The 22,500-nt window shown below is 46.8% G+C and overlaps 1 protein-coding gene across 7 annotated transcripts in view; it reads right to left on the reverse strand.

Moving 5' to 3' along the window:
- Positions 1–22,500, reverse strand: part of Arms (Ankyrin repeat-rich membrane spanning) — a 640,646-nt gene that overhangs the window by 303,616 nt on the left and 314,530 nt on the right. The window contains exon 1 of one of the 7 annotated variants that reach the window (XM_071694093.1): positions 18,197–19,361. The exons of the other annotated variants lie outside the window; for them this stretch is intronic. Within the exon in view, the coding sequence (XP_071550194.1) occupies positions 18,197–18,526 (330 nt within the window). The 5' untranslated portion in view covers positions 18,527–19,361. Of the gene's footprint in view, positions 1–18,196; positions 19,362–22,500 lie in introns of those variants that run through there. 7 annotated transcript variants of the gene reach the window in all.

Here is a 22,500-nt window from a genome sequence, read left to right on the forward strand (position 1 = left end):
GATGGGATTTGTAATCCGCTAGGGGGGTTAGCGAAATGGCAAGACTTGCTTCCCCCCAAGCCACACTCTTCTCAACTGCTACAAAACGCTGGGGTGTAAACCCGGTCGGTAAAAAGGGGAGCATGAAAGGCCTTCACTGAGGGAGTGGATTTAGTAAGATGGATTCATGAACATCCTAAAGGAAAAGCTGAATGATCGGGTCAAACTCTATACGTGGTGAGACTGAAAATCTTACCGACAACACTTTCGCATTTACATTTCACATTTACGATATATATATCCGAAGCAGAACTCTTTGCGTAAGTCGCTTACCGTCACCATGAGAGAGCAATTCCTAAGCAATACAGAAACTAACAATTATTTTATAGGTTTTCAATAAATACCACAGTATAAATACCACAGTCTTATATAAATTTCACCGTCGGTCTTTGAATACATATGGCAAGACCTGAAGAGAGAGGAGTCCATAACAAGCTAACGACACAGCCAGTTGTACTGTTAAAAACAACTGCCCATGTTTTTGAGGGCGGGCCGGAGGGCGTCACAATCGAAGCAAGGCCCAGGCCGTGATCCGGGACGGGATGGGATGGGACGGGACGGGACGGGACGGGAGAAAGTGCCGCAGGTCTGGTAGGCGTAAAATGCCAAGAGTCGACAGACAACCTAATATTTTGGTGCGGCTTTACCTTCTGACTCAGGATCTGGTCGTTTCTTATGTACACACACACACACATACACACACACACACACACACACACATACACACACATACACACACACACACACACACACACACACACATATATATATATATATATATATATATATATATATATATATATATATATATATATATATATATACCTAACCCATGCCAAGTACCCAATTCATCGCCCGACTCCTATGGAGAGGATGAACAGCTGGGTGTACCGTGGGTCTGCAGATCTCCGGGTGGCCTGTCCGAGCATGATGAGTCACGGGCGCGGTAACGGGTCGTCGCTACACTACGGAAGTCCATAAACACAGTCGTAAACTGCTGTTATACCACTCACAATACCTTACATAATATACATATATAGATATATATATTTTTCACGACTTCCCGAAAGCATAATCCCGTAAACGTCGTAAGAGAGAGAGAGAGAGAGAGAGAGAGAGAGAGAGAGAGAGAGAGAGAGAGAGAGAGAGAGAGAGAGAGAGAGAGAGAGAGAGAGAGAGAGAGAGAAACACATAAAACGAGTCTAGACGAAGTTGGTAATTTTACTATACTCTCCGCTTGGTTTACATATTCATAAACCTTCGTAAACCTCTTGCCAGTTTTTGCTAAAAACAGTTTTCAAGTTATATAAATACATATACACATACGCATATTTTTTTTTTTTTTTTTTTATACTTTGTCGCTGTCTCCCGCGTTTGCGAGGTAGCGCAAGGAAACAGACGAAAAAAATGGCCCAACCCCCCCCCCATACACATGTACATACACACGTCCACACACGCAAATATACATACCTACACAGCTTTCCATGGTTTACCCCAGACGCTTCACATGCCTTGCTTCAATCCACTGACAGCACGTCAACCCCTGTATACCACATGACTCCAATTCACTCTATTTCTTGCCCTCCTTTCACCCTCCTGCATGTTCAGGCCCCGATCACACAAAATCTTTTTCACTCCATCTTTCCACCTCCAATTTGGTCTCCCTCTTCTCCTTGTTCCCTCCACCTCCGACACATATATCCTCTTGGTCAATCTCTCCTCACTCATTCTCTCCATGTGCCCAAACCATTTCAAAACACCCTCTTCTGCTCTCTCAACCACGCTCTTTTTATTTCCACACATCTCTCTTACCCTTACGTTACTTACTCGATCAAACCACCTCACACCACACATTGTCCTCAAACATCTCATTTCCAGCACATCCATCCTCCTGCGCACATCTCTATCCATAGCCCACGCCTCGCAACCATACAGCATTGTTGGAACCACTATTCCCTCAAACATACCCATTTTTGCTTTCCGAGATAATGTTCTCGACTTCCACACATTTTTCAAGGCTCCCAAAATTTTCGCCCCCTCCCCCACCCTATGATCCACTTCCGCTACCATGGTTCCATCCGCTGACAGATCCACTCCCAGATATCTAAAACACTTCACTTCCTCCAGTTTTTCTCCATTCAAACTCACCTCCCAATTGACTTGACCCTCACCCCTACTGTACCTAATAACCTTGCTCTTATTCACATTTACTCTCAACTTTCTTCTTCCACACACTTTACCAAACTCAGTCACCAGCTTCTGCAGTTTCTCACATGAATCAGCCACCAGCGCTGTATCATCAGCGAACAACAACTGACTCACTTCCCAAGCTCTCTCATCCCCAACAGACTTCATACTTGCCCCTCTTTCCAGGACTCTTGCATTTACCTCCTTTACAACCCCATCCATAAACAAATTAAACAACCATGGAGACATCACACACCCCTGCCGCAAACCTACATTCACTGAGAACCAATCACTTTCCTCTCTTCCTACACGTACACATGCCTTACATCCTCGATAAAAACTTTTCACTGCTTCTAACAACTTGCCTCCCACACCATATATTCTTAATACCTTCCACAGAGCATCTCTATCAACTCTATCATATGCCTTCTCCAGATCCATACGCATATATATATATATATATATATATATATATATATATATATATATATATATATATATATATATATATAGATAGATAGATAGATAGATAGATAGATAGATAGATAAATAGACAGACAGATTGGTAGATAGACTGAGTGATATATATCCCAGGACCAATCTATATTATCCAGCCCGTGGTCGCTGGCGATCACGTACGCTAGGAGGCCTCCGTTAAGATACGGATCATCACCTTCCCTACCATGCCCTGGAGCAGTATAAAGTCCCTCCATCCGCGTGGCTCACACGAAGCAAAAAAAGAGAGAAAAAAAAAACGAAGAAAAAAAATAGTTACCAAACTGACCTCGAGAATAAGACGGACCAAATACATGTCATTTCATAGCCTTTCATCCTTAACAACATAATGCTATACTTCACCGCATTCATCAGCGAATCAAATCGCTACATGTTATTTTACAGTTGTAGAGCATGGCGGTAAGTTGTTCCCAGCGTGTCCAGATTTCTAAAGTACAAGACGAGGCACTGGGCGCAGACGAGAGGAGTCCTTGAAGCCAGGCCGTTAAATCTAGTACCCTCCCGCGAACGAAAACGGACGAGATCACCAGCGACCCTTTCAACCAACGAACGAACGACCGACCCTACATTGTTTACAGAAGACGAACGTCTCTACCGCATATAAAACCCATGGTTATATATACAGAAACATTGAAGGACCTTTTCTTTTTTTTATTTCCAGGGCACACTTTAAGGTGAGTGTGTTCTGGGACCAAGAAGAACAATTGACGAACAAAAAAAAAATGACCACCGGTAAAGAAAACGGTCACCAGCGCACACGAGAATGGTCTCCAGCAAAGAAAACGGTCACCAGTAGATCAAACGATCGACAGCAGAGAAAACGGTCGCCCACCGCAGGGGTAGAGCGACCGGTCCAAGACCAGTAGCAGGTACATAGCAAGGTTTTGTGTGTGTGTCTCTATGTGTTTTTTAAGCCCCACCAGGCAGGCGCGCGCGCGCGTGTGTCTACCTGCTCCCTGTTAGCGAACTTAGGGTTAACTACGGCAAGTAGCGCTTATGGCTCACCGCTCACCGGGTTACCTGCGTGTTTCACAATGCTGATGTTTTCTGCTACTGGACGCACAGTATATATATATATATATATATATATATATATATATATATATATATATATATATATATATATATATATATATATATATATATATATATCTTTCTTTCAAACTATTCGCCATTTCCCGCGTTAGCGAGGTAGCGTTAAGAACAGAGGACTGGGCCTTTGAGGGAATATCCTCACTTGGCCCCCTTCTCTATTCCTTCTTTTGGAAAATTAAAAAAAAAAAATAATGAGAGGGGAGGATTTCCAGCCCCCCGCTCCCTCCCCTTTTAGTCGCCTTCTACGACACGCAGGGAATACGTGGGAAGTATTCTTTCTCCCCTATCCCCAGGGATATATATATATATATATATATATATATATATATATATATATATATATATATATATATATATATATATAGATAGATAGATAGATAGATAGATAGATAGATAGATAGATAAAGCTAAAGATAGAGAGAGAGAGAGAGAGAGAGAGAGAGAGAGAGAGAGAGAGAGAGAGAGAGAGAGAGAGAGAGAATCACAACAGAAACCAAATATATCTTTTCCTTCCACTCCCTCATCCAGTAAACACACACACACACACGCACACACACACACACACACAGACACACACACACACACACACACACACAAGGGGGCTGAGGCCCTCCCCCCCTCACCCCGGCAAGCAGGTGGGGGTGATGTGTACACACACAAACACACATCGCTGGCAGCCAGCAGTGGCACGCTCTGCCCGGGTGGCCCGTCACGTCATTCTTTCTTATCTAACAATACAATGTTCCCTCCATCACTGGCTTCGTGTGTGCCCCCGCTCTCTCTCTCTCTCTCTCTCTCTCTCTCTCTCTCTCTCTCTCTCTCTCTCTCTATTCTTGTACTTCTCGTACTTTCTCTCCTCTTGTTTCTTCTTCTTCTTCTTCTTCTTCTTCTTCTTCTTCTTCTTCCTCTTCTTCTTCTTCTTCTTCTTCTTCTTCTTCTTCTTTCTTCTTCTTCCTCCTCCTCTTCTTCTTCTTCTTCTTCTTCTTCTTCTTCTTCTTCTTCTTCTTCTTCTTTCTTCTTCTTCCTCCTCCTCCTCCTCCTCCTCCTCTTCTTCTTCTTCTTCTTCTTCTTCTTCTTCTTCTTCTTCTTCTTTCTTCCTCCTCCTCCTCCTCCTCCTCCTCCTCCTCTTCTTCTTCTTCTTCTTCTTCTTCTTCTTCCTCTTCTTCTTCTTCTTCTTCTTCTTCTTCTTCTTCTTCTTCTTCTTCTTCTTCTTTCTTCTTCTTCCTCCTCCTCCTCCTCCTCCTCCTCTTCTTCTTCTTCTTCTTCTTCTTCTTCTTCTTCTTCTTCTCCTTCCTCCTTCCTCTTCCTTTTCTTCTGTTGTCTTTAACCAACCTCACTGTTTCCATCACGGCTGCACTGGGGGAATCAATTCCCATATGAACTTCGTCTTGCCAGGGTTCATTCTCCAGCCTCCGGTATCAGGAGAACGTAACCTCTCGCTGTGTGCACAACACACCGGCATCAGATAAAACCCCCCCTCAGCACACACACACACACACTTGATTCCACCCCCTCGCGTGTTATCGCTGCATCTTACACGCGGGGCCAAAAAAATAATATCTACTCCACACAGGCTTACGAAACTGCCCAAAGGCGAGAGGGGGAAAAAAAAAAAACTAAAATAAACAAAAAAAACCAACGTATCATTTATTGTAAAGTCTTCGGGTTCTTATTATTCGTGCGCGCGAATGTCAATTTTATTCATCTCGCATAGACGACCACCCGAAGAATCGAACCAACGTTCGTGGAGTGTAATGAGGAAATCGTGACACAGTCACCAGCCTGACCTCCCCCCCCCCCCTTTCCTGAAATGCTGACCAATTGATAACCCAGTGCTCAACCACACACATGATTTTATATTAGTTTTTTTTTTTTATAAGCCAGCGTTTTGTGTTTCTAATCAATCAAATGTGAGTTATCCATTTAATATAATATTGTAAACTACGACATAACGTTATTCTATGCAAAACTTTTTTGGTAAATAAACCATATTCTTATCATTATTGTTACTTTTATCATTATTGTTATTATCATCATTATCATTATTACCATTAACATTATTATCATTATTACCATTATCATTATAATCATTGATAATAATTATTTATATTTTATTATACTTTGTCGCTGTCTCCCGCGTTTGCGAGGTAGCGCAAGGAAACAGACGAAAGAAATGGCCCAACCCCCCCCCCCCCATACACATGTATATACATACGTCCACACACGCAGATATACATACCTACACAGCTTTCCATGGTTTACCCCAGACGTTTCACATGCCCTGCTGCAATCCACTGACAGCACGTCAACCCCGGTATACCACATCGCTCCAATTCACTCTATTCCTTGCCCTCCTTTCACCCTCCTGCATGTTCAGGCCCCGATCACACAAAATCTTTTTCACTCCATCTTTCCACCTCCAATTTGGTCTCCCTCTTCTCCTTGTTCCCTCCACCTCCGACACATATATCCTCTTGGTCAATCTTTCCTCACTCATCCTCTCCATGTGCCCAAACCACTTCAAAACACCCTCTTCTGCTCTCTCAACCACTCTCTTTTTATTTCCACACATCTCTCTTACCCTTACGTTACTCACTCGATCAAACCACCTCACACCACACATTGTCCTCAAACATCTCATTTCCAGCACATCCATCCTCCTGCGCACCACTCTATCCATAGCCCACGCCTCGCAACCATACAACATTGTTGGAACCACTATTCCTTCAAACATACCCATTTTTGCTTTCCGAGATAATGTTCTCGACTTCCACACATTCTTCAAGGCCCCCAGGATTTTCGCCCCCTCCCCCACCCTATGATCCACTTCCGCTTCCATGGTTCCATCCGCTGCCAGATCCACTCCCAGATATCTAAAACACTTCAGTTCCTCCAGTTTTTCTCCATTCAAACTCACCTCCCAATTGACTTGACCCTCAACCCTACTGTACCTAATAATTATTATAACAATTAATAATAATATTATCATTATCATTACTACCATTATCATTATAATCATTGATAATAATATCATTATCATTATAACAATTAATAATAATATCATTATCATTATTATCACAATTTGTAAACACGTGGTAAAAGGGGGGGAAAATATCCTTATTAATGTAGAAACGGAAGACTGACTGCAAATACAGAGCCTAACCTCCATCCATGGAGTCATACGATGAACCAAAAAAAAAAAGAAAATAGTGTTGGGGAACCATACGAATTACCCAGTGTGGTGTGGGCCGGAGATGTAGGGGGGGTAATGAAGGGGCTCTGGACGGGTTTGGGTGTGGTGGCACGATTATCCTGTGGTGTGGGCTGGGGACGTGAGGAGATGGAGGAGGAAACCTGGAAGGGAGGGAGGTAGGAGCTACGTCTGTGTGGGCTGGGGACGTGAGGAGGTGGAGGAGGAAACCTGGAAGGGAAGGAGGAAGGGAGGGAGGTAGGAGCTACGTCTGTGTGGGGGGGTAAAATGTCACCAACCAAACAAAGAGAGCGGCTGCTGGTGTTACAATCCTCTCCCTCCCACGTCCAGTAATGCCAAGACCGCGTTACACACAGTGAGAGTGAGATGAATGACATTTGGGGAGAACCACAAGATAAACTCACTCCCACGGAGGAAACATTTTCGATCCCCTTCCCTTCCCTCCCTCCTCAAAAAAAAAAGAAAAAAAATATACACCACGAACGTGTCAAAAAGTTCGGCTCACGCAGGGCCGAAGTCTGGCCAGGTATCTTAATGCCGAGCACGTGTGGACTGACAGGGACACGAGAAGCATAAAGAGAGGGTTGCGTCACACGTAAGTGCCACATTGAGCTACCTTACCATCGGTCTTTCGGCATTGTATAGCGACATCTCATGTCCAGGAATCGCATCTTTTTCTTCCCCTCCCTCCCTCGCCGCCATAATGTAAGACACACACACACACACACACACACACACACTACGTCTTGCGAGTCATCCCACCATAATCCTTCGAGTCATCCTTATATGATGCCTGCCAGTGTCCCCCCACAGCGAGGTCAGACCAACCCACCTCCTCCTGGTCCACGCCACGTCGGCGGGATTCAAGCCACCTCCCTTCCCTGAACAGTCTGGTCTAAGCCACATTCCTGACTCAAAACCTATTTCCTCCCTCCTCCTCCTCTTCCTCCTCCAGAGCAGCACAAATGTCCTTGAAGCGGGTTTTCCCTTACTAGCTACCCACACCTTCAAGACTCCTCCAACACCTCGTTTCCAAGCCATCCTTTCCGCGATCTCTACCCACTTCCAGTTCATCCGCGCCCTCTCAGAACCAGCACAGCACATCATCCAAATAAAAGCTGTTACCTCCATCTAGTCAAGCTGCCTCACCCTCGTCACGATCACTATAATCTCCTCCTGGTCGACTCACGTCCTCCAAAACCTCCTCGAACATGGAACAAATCAGTCCCAACTCCTCCAATTCACCTGACCTTGATACAAATTGAAGGCTTCCCATACCAGCCACTTAATCGTGAATTACAGATGGGAAAAAACAGTGATTTACAATCGAAACAAAAAAAATTATTCGAGACCACGCGGAACACTTCTGATCCGATGATCCGATAATCACCGAAGAACATAAATTCGTTACAGCGATTATCCAGTGACCCCCCCTTGCCCTAAACTCTGGACTCCAGGATCTCTGGACGAACGAGCCCTCACACCACCCTCAAAGCCATTCCGGATCCTTAATTCCCCATGTAATCCAGACCCCAGGATTCCGAACCCCTATAGATGACCTGAACTCAGTCCTCGATGCAAATCCAGATCCTGGAAATCTAAACCGAACCTGGAGGCAAGATCCGAGGATTCCCACCCTACGATGGAGGTCAGCGGGGATAAGACACCAGCGCTGAGAGAACGATAAAAAATATATGGCATGAAGGTCGAGTGTCTCCGCCGGAGAGAGAGAGAGAGAGAGAGAAGAGAATCACAACAGAAACCAAATATATCTTTTCCTTCCACTCCCTCATCCAGTAAACACACACACACACACGCACACACACACACACACACACACACACACACACACACACACACACACACAAGGGGGCTGAGGCCCTCTCCCCCCCCCTCACCCCGGCAAGCAGGTGGGGGTGATGTGTACACACACAAACACACATCGCTGGCAGCAGCAGTGGCACGCTCTGCCCGGGTGGCCCGTCACGTCATTCTTTCTTATCTAACAATACAATGTTCCCTCCATCACTGGCTTCGTGTGTGCCCCCGCTCTCTCTCTCTCTCTCTCTCTCTCTCTCTCTCTCTCTCTCTCTCTCTCTCTCTCTCTCTCTCTCTCTCTCTCTTGTACTTCTCGTACTTTCTCTCCTCTTGTTTCTTCTCTTCTTCTCTCTTCTCTCTTCTTCTCTCCTCTCTCTCTCTTCTTCTTCCTCCTCCTCCTCCTCCTCTTCTTGTTCTTCTTCTTCTTCTTCTTCTCTTCTCTTCTTCTCCTTCCTCCTCCTCTTCCTTTTCTTCTGTTGTCTTTAACCAACCTCACTGTTTCCATCACGGCTGCACTGGGGGAATCAATTCCCATATGAACTTCGTCTTGCCAGGGTTCATTCTCCAGCCTCCGGTATCAGGAGAACGTAACCTCTCGCTGTGTGCACAACACACCGGCATCAGATAAAACCCCCCCTCAGTACACACACACACACACACACACACACACACACACACACACTTGATTCCACCCCCTCGCGTGTTATCGCTGCATCTTACACGCGGGGCCAAAAAAATAATATCTACTCCACACAGGCTTACGAAACTGCCCAAAGGCGAGAGGGGAAAAAAAAAAAACTAAAATAAACAAAAAAAACCAACGTATCATTTATTGTAAAGTCTTCGGGTTCTTATTATTCGTGCGCGCGCATGTCAATTTTATTCATCTCGCATAGACGACCACCCGAAGAATCGAACCAACTTTCGTGGAGTGTAATGAGGAAATCGTGACACAGTCACCAGCTTGGTCCCCCCCCCCCCCCCTTTCCTCCAACCTGCTGGCCAATTGATAACCCAGTGCTCAACCACACACATGATTTTATATTAGTTTTTTTTTTTTTATAAGCCAGCGTTTTGTGTTTCTAATCAATCAAATGTGAGTTATCCATTTAATATAATATTGTAAACTACGACATAACGTTATTCTATGCAAAACTTTTTTGGTAAATAAACCATATTCTTATCATTATTGTTACTTTTATCATTATTGTTATTATCATCATTATCATTATTACCATTAACATTATTATCATTATTACCATTATCATTATAATCATTGATAATAATTATTTATATTTTATTATACTTTGTCGCTGTCTCCCGCGTTTGCGAGGTAGCGCAAGGAAACAGACGAAAGAAATGGCCCAACCCCCCCCCCCCCCCCCATACACATGTATATACATACGTCCACACACGCAGATATACATACCTACACAGCTTTCCATGGTTTACCCCAGACGTTTCACATGCCCTGCTGCAATCCACTGACAGCACGTCAACCCCGGTATACCACATCGCTCCAATTCACTCTATTCCTTGCCCTCCTTTCACCCTCCTGCATGTTCAGGCCCCGATCACACAAAATCTTTTTCACTCCATCTTTCCACCTCCAATTTGGTCTCCCTCTTCTCCTTGTTCCCTCCACCTCCGACACATATATCCTCTTGGTCAATCTTTCCTCACTCATCCTCTCCATGTGCCCAAACCACTTCAAAACACCCTCTTCTGCTCTCTCAACCACTCTCTTTTTATTTCCACACATCTCTCTTACCCTTACGTTACTCACTCGATCAAACCACCTCACACCACACATTGTCCTCAAACATCTCATTTCCAGCACATCCATCCTCCTGCGCACCACTCTATCCATAGCCCACGCCTCGCAACCATACAACATTGTTGGAACCACTATTCCTTCAAACATACCCATTTTTGCTTTCCGAGATAATGTTCTCGACTTCCACACATTCTTCAAGGCCCCCAGGATTTTCGCCCCCTCCCCCACCCTATGATCCACTTCCGCTTCCATGGTTCCATCCGCTGCCAGATCCACTCCCAGATATCTAAAACACTTCAGTTCCTCCAGTTTTTCTCCATTCAAACTCACCTCCCAATTGACTTGACCCTCAACCCTACTGTACCTAATAATTATTATAACAATTAATAATAATATTATCATTATCATTACTACCATTATCATTATAATCATTGATAATAATATCATTATCATTATAACAATTAATAATAATATCATTATCATTATTATCACAATTTGTAAACACGTGGTAAAAGGGGGGAAAAATATCCTTATTAATGTAGAAACGGAAGACTGACTGCAAATACAGAGCCTAACCTCCATCCATGGAGTCATACGATGAACCAAAAAAAAAAAGAAAATAGTGTTGGGGAACCATACGAATTACCCAGTGTGGTGTGGGCCGGAGATGTAGGGGGGGTAATGAAGGGGCTCTGGACGGGTTTGGGTGTGGTGGCACGATTATCCTGTGGTGTGGGCTGGGGACGTGAGGAGATGGAGGAGGAAACCTGGAAGGGAGGGAGGTAGGAGCTACGTCTGTGTGGGCTGGGGACGTGAGGAGGTGGAGGAGGAAACCTGGAAGGGAAGGAGGAAGGGAGGGAGGTAGGAGCTACGTCTGTGTGGGGGGGTAAAATGTCACCAACCAAACAAAGAGAGCGGCTGCTGGTGTTACAATCCTCTCCCTCCCACGTCCAGTAATGCCAAGACCGCGTTACACACAGTGAGAGTGAGATGAATGACATTTGGGGAGAACCACAAGATAAACTCACTCCCACGGAGGAAACATTTTCGATCCCCTTCCCTTCCCTCCCTCCTCAAAAAAAAAAGAAAAAAATATACACCACGAACGTGTCAAAATGTTCGGCTCACGCAGGGCCGAAGTCTGGCCAGGTATCTTAATGCCGAGCACGTGTGGACTGACAGGGACACGAGAAGCATAAAGAGAGGGTTGCGTCACACGTAAGTGCCACATTGAGCTACCTTACCATCGGTCTTTCGGCATTGTATAGCGACATCTCATGTCCAGGAATCGCATCTTTTTCTTCCCCTCCCTCCCTCGCCGCCATAATGTAAGACACACACACACACACACACACACACACTACGTCTTGCGAGTCATCCCACCATAATCCTTCGAGTCATCCTTATATGATGCCTGCCAGTGTCCCCCCACAGCGAGGTCAGACCAACCCACCTCCTCCTGGTCCACGCCACGTCGGCGGGATTCAAGCCACCTCCCTTCCCTGAACAGTCTGGTCTAAGCCACATTCCTGACTCAAAACCTATTTCCTCCCTCCTCCTCCTCTTCCTCCTCATCCTCCTCCAGAGCAGCACAAATGTCCTTGAAGCGGGTTTTCCCTTACTAGCTACCCACACCTTCAAGACTCCCCCAACACCTCGTTTCCAAGCCATCCTTTCCGCGATCTCTACCCACTTCCAGTTCATCCGCGCCCTCTCAGAACCAGCACAGCACATCATCCAAATAAAAGCTGTTACCTCCATCTAGTCAAGCTGCCTCACCCTCGTCACGATCACTATAATCTCCTCCTGGTCGACTCACGTCCTCCAAAACCTCCTCGAACATGGAACAAATCAGTCCCAACTCCTCCAATTCACCTGACCTTGATACAAATTGAAGGCTTCCCATACCAGCCACTTAATCGTGAATTACAGATGGGAAAAAACAGTGATTTACAATCGAAACAAAAAAAATTATTCGAGACCACGCGGAACACTTCTGATCCGATGATCCGATAATCACCGAAGAACATAAATTCGTTCCAGCGATTATCCATTGACCCCCCCTTGCCCTAAACTCTGGACTCCAGGATCTCTGGACGAACGAGCCCTCACACCACCCTCAAAGCCATTCCGGATCCTTAATTCCCCATGTAATCCAGACCCCAGGATTCCGAACCCCTATAGATGACCTGAACTCAATCCTCGATGCAAATCCAGATCCTGGAAATCTAAAACCGAACCTGGAGGCAAGATCCGAGGATTCCCACCCTACGATGGAGGTCAGCGGGGATAAGACACCAGCGCTGAGAGAACGATAAAAAATATATGGCATGAAGGTCGAGTGTCTCCGCCCACAGTGAACGCATACTGTCTGAGCAGAGGTGACATAAAGACTGAGGCTGGAGGATGCCACAGGCAGCGCCTGGCCAAGCCACATGGACCTCATTCTGCGCAGTCACAGGAGCTTCACCCTGGCTAGCCACAAGCACCACCACCTAGGCAGCCACAAGAACCACCTCCTGGGCAGCCACAAGCACCACCACCTGAGCAGCCACAAGAGCCACCACCTGAGCAGCCACAAGCATCACCACCTAGGCAGCCTCAAGCACCACATCCTGGGCAGCCAAATGAGAGCAAGGCCGTTCCTACCGATGACGTCAGGGCCTCGTGGAACATCGCCCTGGCCACCTGAGGATCGATCCACCGAGTCTTCTGAAAGAGATATCCTCCCTCCTACGTTTGACCCACTGGAGCTTCCTGGGAGGCTACTCCAATATGCAAATATATATGCACAAAATCGTGTATACATCTCCATAAGGTGGGTGGGTCCCTTGCATGCAACCGTGAGAGAGAGAGAGAGAGAGAGAGAGAGAGAGAGAGAGAGAGAGAGAGAGAGAGAGAGAGAGAATATGAAGAAACCCGTCGGTAGAAACTAGGAAGAAGACACACGCAGAGAGAGGAAGACATGATAACATAAAGAGAAACGACCACATCTCTTGTTTTGATCAACGCCTGATTCACCCGGAGGCCGGGGAGGCTGGCCGTCGCTGACCAAGGGCGGGCCACACCCTCCCGGGTGAGGTTCTCTCCTTCTGGGCACCTCCACACACACACACACACACACACACACACACACACACACCAGCGAGACCACCAGCCAGGTCGGTCTGGTGTCTTAATACGTACACACCACAAACAACTAGGTATTTAAAACACCCTAAGCCCGAAAACCACTTCAACAGTTGACTACCGATCATAAGACACTTGGATTAAAGGCCTTTCCTGCCCATGCCCCTGCCCGCCCAACCTACGCTCGGTAAGAATGCTGCAACGCCATCCAAGGACACACACACACACAGGAGCCACCAGGTGGTGCTGACGAAGACCACCACGGGGCGGAAACATCGTGCGTGGCCCATGGTTCTCCGAAAGTCATAGGTTGCGTTTCCTGGAAAGGTTGCCGGCTACAGCTGGAACCCAGTCCGAAACTCTCTGTCTCTCTCTCTCTCTCTCTGTCTCTCTCTCTCTCTCTCTCTCTCTCTCTCTCTCTCTCTCTCCCGGATGCATGAGTAAGCTTCGCGATAGAGGGAGGAAGAATGAATGACGCATAAGATTTTATTTTCACTTTTTTGGACGGGTCATCGTAAAAAAAAAAAGAAGAAAAAGAAAAGGAACCGGCATCGGGTACTGACATCGGTTACGTCCGGACACTTGAGGTACCGTAACCGGACACAATTCTCTCTCTCTCTCTCTCTCTCTCTCTCTCTCTCTCTCTCTCTCTCTCTCTCTTTGAAAGACACCGTATCATCACCATTACCTGGTCATGCCTCCAACATTCTAGATGAATGACGCATGAGAATCTTGAGGTATAGGGGAGGAAAGGGTACTGGCCATGTGTTCTCTTGCGTGTGGACTATGAGGTGCGGGAGGAGGAGGAGGAGGACGAGGACGAGGAGGAGGAGGACGAGGACGAGGAGGAGGAGGAGGAGGAGGAGGAGGAGGAGGAGCAGCAGCAGCAGCAGCAGCAGCAGCAGCAGCAGCGGCGGGCTGGAACCCCTCTCCTCTTGCATCATCATTTGCTAAAACAAGGAACAGAGGATGGAGCCAACTGAGGACTTTTCCTCCCATAAGGCCCAGTCGTCTGTTCCTGGCAGTGACTCCCTAAGGCGCAAAACTGCAAACAACCACATAAAAGAAACACACACACACACACACACACACACACACACACACACACACAGTGACACAGAAGCATCTAATTCAATCCAAATTCGGCCCAGAGAGAGAGAGAGAGGGAACATAGCACCGCTAATGGAGCTCTTGGACGATTTCACAACTGCTTCACACATCCTTGGTGTCATGAAATCAGGCGAGTTAGGTTACCTGAGTGAGGCGTTGCCATTTCCAGAAGAGGCGCTCGCGTCCTCTGACATGGGGAACCGTGAGCCGACCGGAACAAATCCTCTCCCCTCACGGTCACCGTGGCCGGCCTCACCACGCGAGACGGTACCACAACCCCAACAACACCACACACAGGACGCCCTGGCGTGCCTCTGCCTTCGTCCCTCCAAAGGTTGGTGGAGAGGACGGTTCTCTAGTGTGTGTGTGGGGCACGTTTTCTTAACAGGGACAGAAGATTCTACTGGCAGTAACAGTTCTCTAGGCAAAGGGAGGTCACAGAGAAGGTCACGGGGGCAGAGAAGTTCTCTACGTGACTCTACGTGACAGTTCTCTGAGGTAGAGGTCACAGGGCAGAGAAGTTCTCTACGTGACAGTTCTCCGAGGTAGAGATCACAGAGAAGGTCACTGGGCAGAGAAGTTCTCTACGTGACAGTTCTCTGAGGTAGAGAACGCATTTGTAGAAGGTGGGAAAGTTCTCGACGTAATATATATTTTTTTTAAGGTAGGAAACATTTTTTTTTTACAGGGTGGAAACGTTCAGAAAAACGTTTCCAACAGGGTGGGAGAATTCTCTACGCAAATGTTCTCTGAAGTAAAGAACGTTCTGTGTGAGGTGGGAGTTCTCTAGAGTGAGGAACGTTCTCTACAGGTGAGGGGGGAGGTGTCTCGTATATCAGTAACACTGCCACTGTGGCGGGAAAACGTTTTCTAAGCAAGGAGGCATCTTCTACGTCAGGGGATAAAACGTCACCAAGGCCAGGACACGTTTCGGAAAACGTTACCAGGAAACGTTTCAGGAAACGTTACCAAGGCCAGGAAACGTTGCTAAAGTCTTAGCACGTCTTCTGGGCGTCTTAGCCATCGGAAAACGATGGAGAACACTCTGGAGGTGAGGCCAAGATCCCATGTTGAGGAGGGCCCCGCCCGCCCCACCCACTCTCCTGCAGACGACACCGACTGCAGACGGACGTCCCCTCCCTCAGTAAGGGCTTCAGCGAGTCATTCCTCTCCCCGCAGGCAGACCTTCTGGTCAGTGTGACATTTCAGCGGACCAGGCCTTTGTTATCCCCGCGTCATTTTCCGAACGAGTGACGTGGTCCAATCAGCGAATCAGATATATACATTTTTTTTTCTCTTTTCTTTTTTTTTTAATTTTCCAATAGAGGGAACAGAGAAGGGGGCCAGGTGAGGATATTCCCTCAAAGGCCCAGTCCTCTGTTCTCAACGCTACCTCGCTAATGCGGGAAATAGCGAATAGTATGAAAGATATATATATATATATATTATATATATATATATATATCTATATATATATATATATATATATATGTATATCTTGTTTTTTCTTTAACGTATTCCTTACGACCGTGTGTGTGTGTGTGTGTGTGTGTGTGTGTGTGTATGTGTGTGTGTGTGTGTGTGTGTGTGTGTGTGTAAACAATACACTGGGCCTCCCAATTATAACAACACAACTCGACTCGATTCGTCCTTGGGTAAAGAGCTAATATATGCCGTGACGGAGTTAAAGGCGACACTCATACCTCAGGATGCCCAACATTGAGCCATCATAACCCCACAGGATATCTATCACCAACACCCACCCCTACATGCCTCTGTAACATAGCTGACAACACCTACTGTCTACCACTACCGCTACTGCTACATGTAACATCTCTGACAACACCTACTGTCTACATCTACCACTACCGCTACCGTTGCAGGTAACATCTCTGACAACACCTACTGTCTACATCTACCGCTACTGCTACATGTAACATCTCTGACAACACCTACTGTCTACATCTACCACTACCGCTACATGTAACATCTCTGACAACACCTACTGTCTACATCTACCACTACCGTTGCAGGTAACATAGCTGACAACACCTACTGTCTACCACTACCACTACTGCTACATGTAACATCTCTGACAACACCTACTGTCTACATCTACCACTACCGTTGCAGGTAACATAGCTGACAACACCTACTGTCTACATCTACCACTACTGCTACATGTAACATCTCTGACAACACCTACTGTCTACCACTACCACTACTGCTACATGTAACATCTCTGACAACACCTACTGTCTACATCTACCACTACTGCTACATGTAACATCTCTGACAACACGTACTTTCTACATCTACCACAACTGCTACATGTAACATCTCTGACAACATCTACTGTCTACATCTACCACTACTGCTAAATGTAACATCTCTGACAACACCTACTGTCTACATCTACCACTACTGCTACATGTAACATCTCTGACAACACCTACTGTCTACATCTACCACTACTGCTACATGTAACATCTCTGACAACATCTACTGTCTACAACTACTTCTATCCTTACATGTAACATCTCTGACAATATCTACTGTCTACAACTACTTCTATCCTTACATGTGACACAGTTGGCATCTTCTGATACTGTCACATGTAACATGGCTGACAACATCTATTGTCCTACTATCTATCACTCCCGCTACCACTACTACTACTACTACTACTACTACCACTACTACCACCACCAGTAGTAGCAGTATAGTACAAGGGCCTCGGCACACAGTCATCCATGGGATGAGCGAACCCAATTCGATCTGGCAAAAACTTCTTCACCTTCCCCGAGAAGTGAAGAGCGAGGCCCACCGCCTCTCACAAAGGTCAGACACTATGTGGCACACACAGACACACAGACACACACACACACACACACACACACACACACACACACTCGCTCTAGTTACACCTCCGCCGCCACAAACCTGACTTACAACTCATAGTGACGTTTCTGAGCTTAATGTGGAGGTATTTCTAGTGCCGATGAAGTAGAGAAGTTACGTGCGTGGAGACAGGTGCAGTGTGTGTGTGTGTGTGTGTGTGTGTAGGTGTGTGTGTGGTGGACTATGGGAGAGAAATGGGATAGTCTCGATGGCACGCCCTCCTAATATACCTCACTACGGTCCTCAGGCTCACAAACCCCCACACCTCACAATTACTCCTCACATCGTTCCGCTGCACCTAACTCAACACGGTAACATGGCCGGATTCCTACAGGAATGCTGTCTTCCCTATCGAGGTGACGCGAGCAGAGAAAGTCGAGCACCAGGGACGAGGGCGTGGAGACAGTACTCACCAGGTAGAGGAGGTTCTCCGGCTTGAGCTGCATGGCCTCCGATATCTTCCTGCGCATGTGGTTGACGGTGTTGGCAGCCATGACCCTCGGGCTGGGTCGGGGGCTGGGCATGGGGCTGGGTCGAGGCGTGGTGGCGGGGCTGGCCCTAGGAGTGTTCCTGGGCGCCGATGGTATCGGCGGCTGGGGATTGCGGGGTTCCTCATTGTTGTTCAGTAAGGCCTCGGGCGGGGGCGGTGTGTAAACCAGGTGGGTGGCACCGTTCCTCTGGGGTCGAACGGCGCCTTCGGTAGTCCTCCGCTGGGCGGCGGCCAGAGCCGCGGCTCCCGTCATGTCTCAACAAACACTGGTGGACGACACTTAAACACACCGTTCTGGTCAGGTGGCTACGACCACCACCGCTGGCACGCCCTACTCACCCATGGCCGACACCAGCGTCGTGTACGGGCGGTGGCAAAGGAGGGAGTCCACCGGAGGCCCCTCAGGTGGACCAGAGACACTCACGTAAAACACACCCGACCCAGTGATGTCTCGTACTCACTCCCCTGTCTCGTACTTCCTCTCCCACAATATCACTATCACTCACGAATCTCTCAAATCTATTCAATATATATATTTTTTTCCTTCTTCAGTGACTTTTTCTTCACATACACTTTTTCCCCCACAGGATTTGGTTTCTCACTAGTCAACGTGGCAGGTGTGTTTCCAGACGGCACTGCTGCAGCACTGGTTACGGGCGGAGGGTGCCCACAAGTGCCAGAGAATCAGAGCAATTTCAGGTAGGTCTTGGGCGGGTGCCAGGCGCCAGCGGACTGGTACTGGCTGGCTGGCTGTCGGGGTTGCCCCAGCTCGTCAAGAAGGTAGAGGGCGAGGGTGCCTGCCCGGGTCAGGAGGCCAGAAGGCAGGAGGAGAAGTGTGGCGAGCGAGGGAGAGACAGGGCAGGAGGTGGCGTCACGAGGAGTGTGGCAGTTGTGGCGCGGCCAGCCCAGCCTGGTGAGCGGCTCCACCACGCCTCCTGACCTTCCGGGGGAGGGAGGTGCCTCCTCAACCCTCACTTACACCACGCGCCTTCCTCCCTCATCACTCCCCTACCTACCTTGCCTTCCTCAACGTGCGCTTCCTCACCACACCCCTAGCAACCCTACCTTCCTCACCACGCCCTTACTTACCATGCCTTCCTCATCACGCTCCTATCTGCTCTACCTTCCTCACCACGCCCTTACCGGCCTTACCTTCCTCAACACGCACCTACCTTTCTCGCCACTCCCCTACCTACCTACCATCCTCACAACATCCCTCCCGACCACACCTTCCCTGCCTCCCCCACACGACACCTTAACTATTTCCCCAAGCCCTTAACCTAGCCTCATGTTGTGAAGTCACAGGGGAAGATGTTAATACACACGTGGGTTAACGATTCTCCTATAACAGACTTATAGACCACAGGAATAACCCACGACCAGCCGCTGTGAACGTGAAGATCATCACTATCTAAAACCCAGCTGGACGGATACTTGAATGATATCTCTTCCCATAACGTCGACATTGGGAGAAAGCTTAAGTACAAATGGACAAATGACTTTTGACTCCAGCTGTCAGCGCTGCTTGTCATGCTGGTCAACACGACTTGTAAAAAAAAAGATATGAAAATTACCAGAAGTTAGACTTGCAGATTTTCATGGTCTCCACACTGTTCTAGGTAGGATAATTTGGGATGGACGTGCCGCGGGAAAGGTCCCAGCAAGACATTCCACATAGTAGTGGCAACATATGTGCCAATGTGAAGCAGAGACGGTCATCTTTACTTCTTCTTTTTTCAGTTCTAAGTCAAATTGGTGGAACGGTCAAATAAAGAAATTCCTCTTGACCAAGATGATAATGCAAAAGAGAACGACCTACATGATTAATCTACATAAACTTGCATAAAAGAAATATTACACGTCAAAGCACAGGTCAATCTGAAGCATAATTTGCTGAAGACAGCAAGAGAAAAACCGCTGACGAATTTTATAATCGTGTTAGAAACAAGTGAGTCAGCGCCCAGCCGTCGGGTGCATCAATTGTGAAGAACAGCGAGTTAGGTCAATGAAGCCATGGTAAAGTTCTTTAAGAATTTCTCTTTTCACCCATGTTTACCATCGTGTGCTCCAGGTCCGGTCCCTTTGCTAACGGAGGAGAACAATTTTGCAACATATTGAGACACTCCATCAAGTTACACTGTTAGCATTACATGGAATAAAAGTAAATAAAAACGGCAGATCCAGATAAGTTTCATGTTAAGACAATGAGAGGAGATTAATATGAAAGCTAAGACCCTGATTGCTCTTTTCAATTAGTCACTTGCGGCAAGGGAAGTTCCCCAGAACTGGATGATTGCCGATAAATCATCAGCATTAAGAAAAGGTTATGTGTCAATGCCCGGAGAGAATCACCCTATTAGCTGGAGGTCCGTATACCATGATTCGAGACAAAATCACAAATCATTTAAAGAATCACAACTTAATGACTCCCTGTATGATTTTCGACAGAAATCGTTCACGTGTGACAAATCAGCCTGATGTGTATTAACTAATCAACGTGTTTAATCTAGGTAAAATGACTGGTATAATTCATTTCGATTTTCAGAAACCACTTGAGAAATCCCGACATTACAAATTATACCAAAAGTTGATGCTCTTGTTTCTGGCGATGTTGTAATTTGGCGGTCAGAAAATTGGCTGACTGGCTGCTGACGATGAGTAGCACTTAACGGTCAAGCCTCGGAATAGTTAGACGTAATAATTAAGTGGTGTACCGCAGGGACAAGTCTTAGGACCAGCTCTCTTCCTCATGTACGGTTCGTACATCAGTGGCACAAATGATACCGAAATTCGCAGGATGACACTGAGCTGGGAAAATAAAGCAACGACAAAATCATGAATTGCAGCAACTTCAACGAGTCATACACAGACTAACAGACTGGCTTCACGGGTGGCAAATCAATTTCACCATCAGTTGGGGCAAAGTTTTGCACGTCGGCGGTAGGCCTCAACGCCAAAAGAAAGGCTACAGCTCTGACTGGTGATGGTTTACAAAACATAAACGCAAAGCAATGTGGGGAGAGCAAAAACATCTGGGTACCATAGGGTAGTGCAGTCGAATTCCAGTGTAAGAATCTAACCCTCACTCTTTGCAACACATTGGTTCCGTCTCCACCTTGAATACAGAGTTCAGTTTGGTCCCCTCACTTAAAAATACATAAGTACGGTGAGAGTACAGAGGCGAGCTTCCGAGATCATTCCTGGACCTAGAAACCAATCCTAAGGAGACCGGTTAGACGACCTAAACTTATTTACGTTAGTGGAGAGAAGGTCAGCAGGTGATATACAAGTGTCTACAATTATCAAAGGTTCTGACAAACTCGATCTAAGCAGGCGTCGAAGGCAAGGTATTTCTCACCTCACCCGCTGTACTGGATACAGACACGCAGGCAAACGTGTTACTACCAGCGAGGCAAAATACTTTCCATCCAAAGGAACTGCAAACTTAAGGAGCACTAAAAAAGCAACAGCTGTACAGATACGTTTAAGGAAAGACCTGATTAACATTGTGCCTCCAGCTCACCAGTGACAATATTTTCGCCTCCGTATAAAGAAAGATCCAGGTCGTTTCTCTTGAAGTCATCTGTTAGCCTTTTTCTTTCCTCAGATGCGACGTTATACGTTTCTGATCTCCTCTACCACACAAGGCCTCGAAAAGCTTCTCATGGTCTGTTGCTGCTTGAATTTCCTTGTATTCCTCTGTGCCTGTCAATGTGAAACTTATGGTCGTGTACATCCCTACCACATCTTCCACAGGGGTTAACTAGAGCGTGAAATTAGATGTAAGGGCATTTTCCATTCCTCCTTTCCAATAGAATTCCCACATCGGCATAGTTTCTCCACATTAACGGCGTTCCTTGCTTTTTTTTTGCCGCGACCAGCGGCTAGTTTGTTTCACCCTGCGGATCATACAGGTCAGAAAAGGTTTTTGTCAGACTCCAGTCAGCTGGAGGTTACACGGTTGGTTCATTCTTTAAACCTAACATTCCTTCCATAGACTCGCCAACTGGACACAAAAAGTAGACACAGTCTCGGAACTTCGGGTATCTCGTTAACAATAAGGTGCTGTACCATCTCTTTACTGGGTCTCTCTGGACCTATCCCTGAGAGCTTCTATTCTCTCACACCGTGGACGAAGTGTTCTCGTGTGTGTCTCCATGCTTCCAACCACACACTTTACAGACTGTATGATTAACATCTCCTAATATCTTATGAGCATCTCTCGAC

The sequence above is a fragment of the Panulirus ornatus genome, chromosome 56, assembly GCF_036320965.1.
Source record: "Panulirus ornatus isolate Po-2019 chromosome 56, ASM3632096v1, whole genome shotgun sequence".
NCBI lineage: Eukaryota > Metazoa > Arthropoda > Malacostraca > Decapoda > Palinuridae > Panulirus > Panulirus ornatus.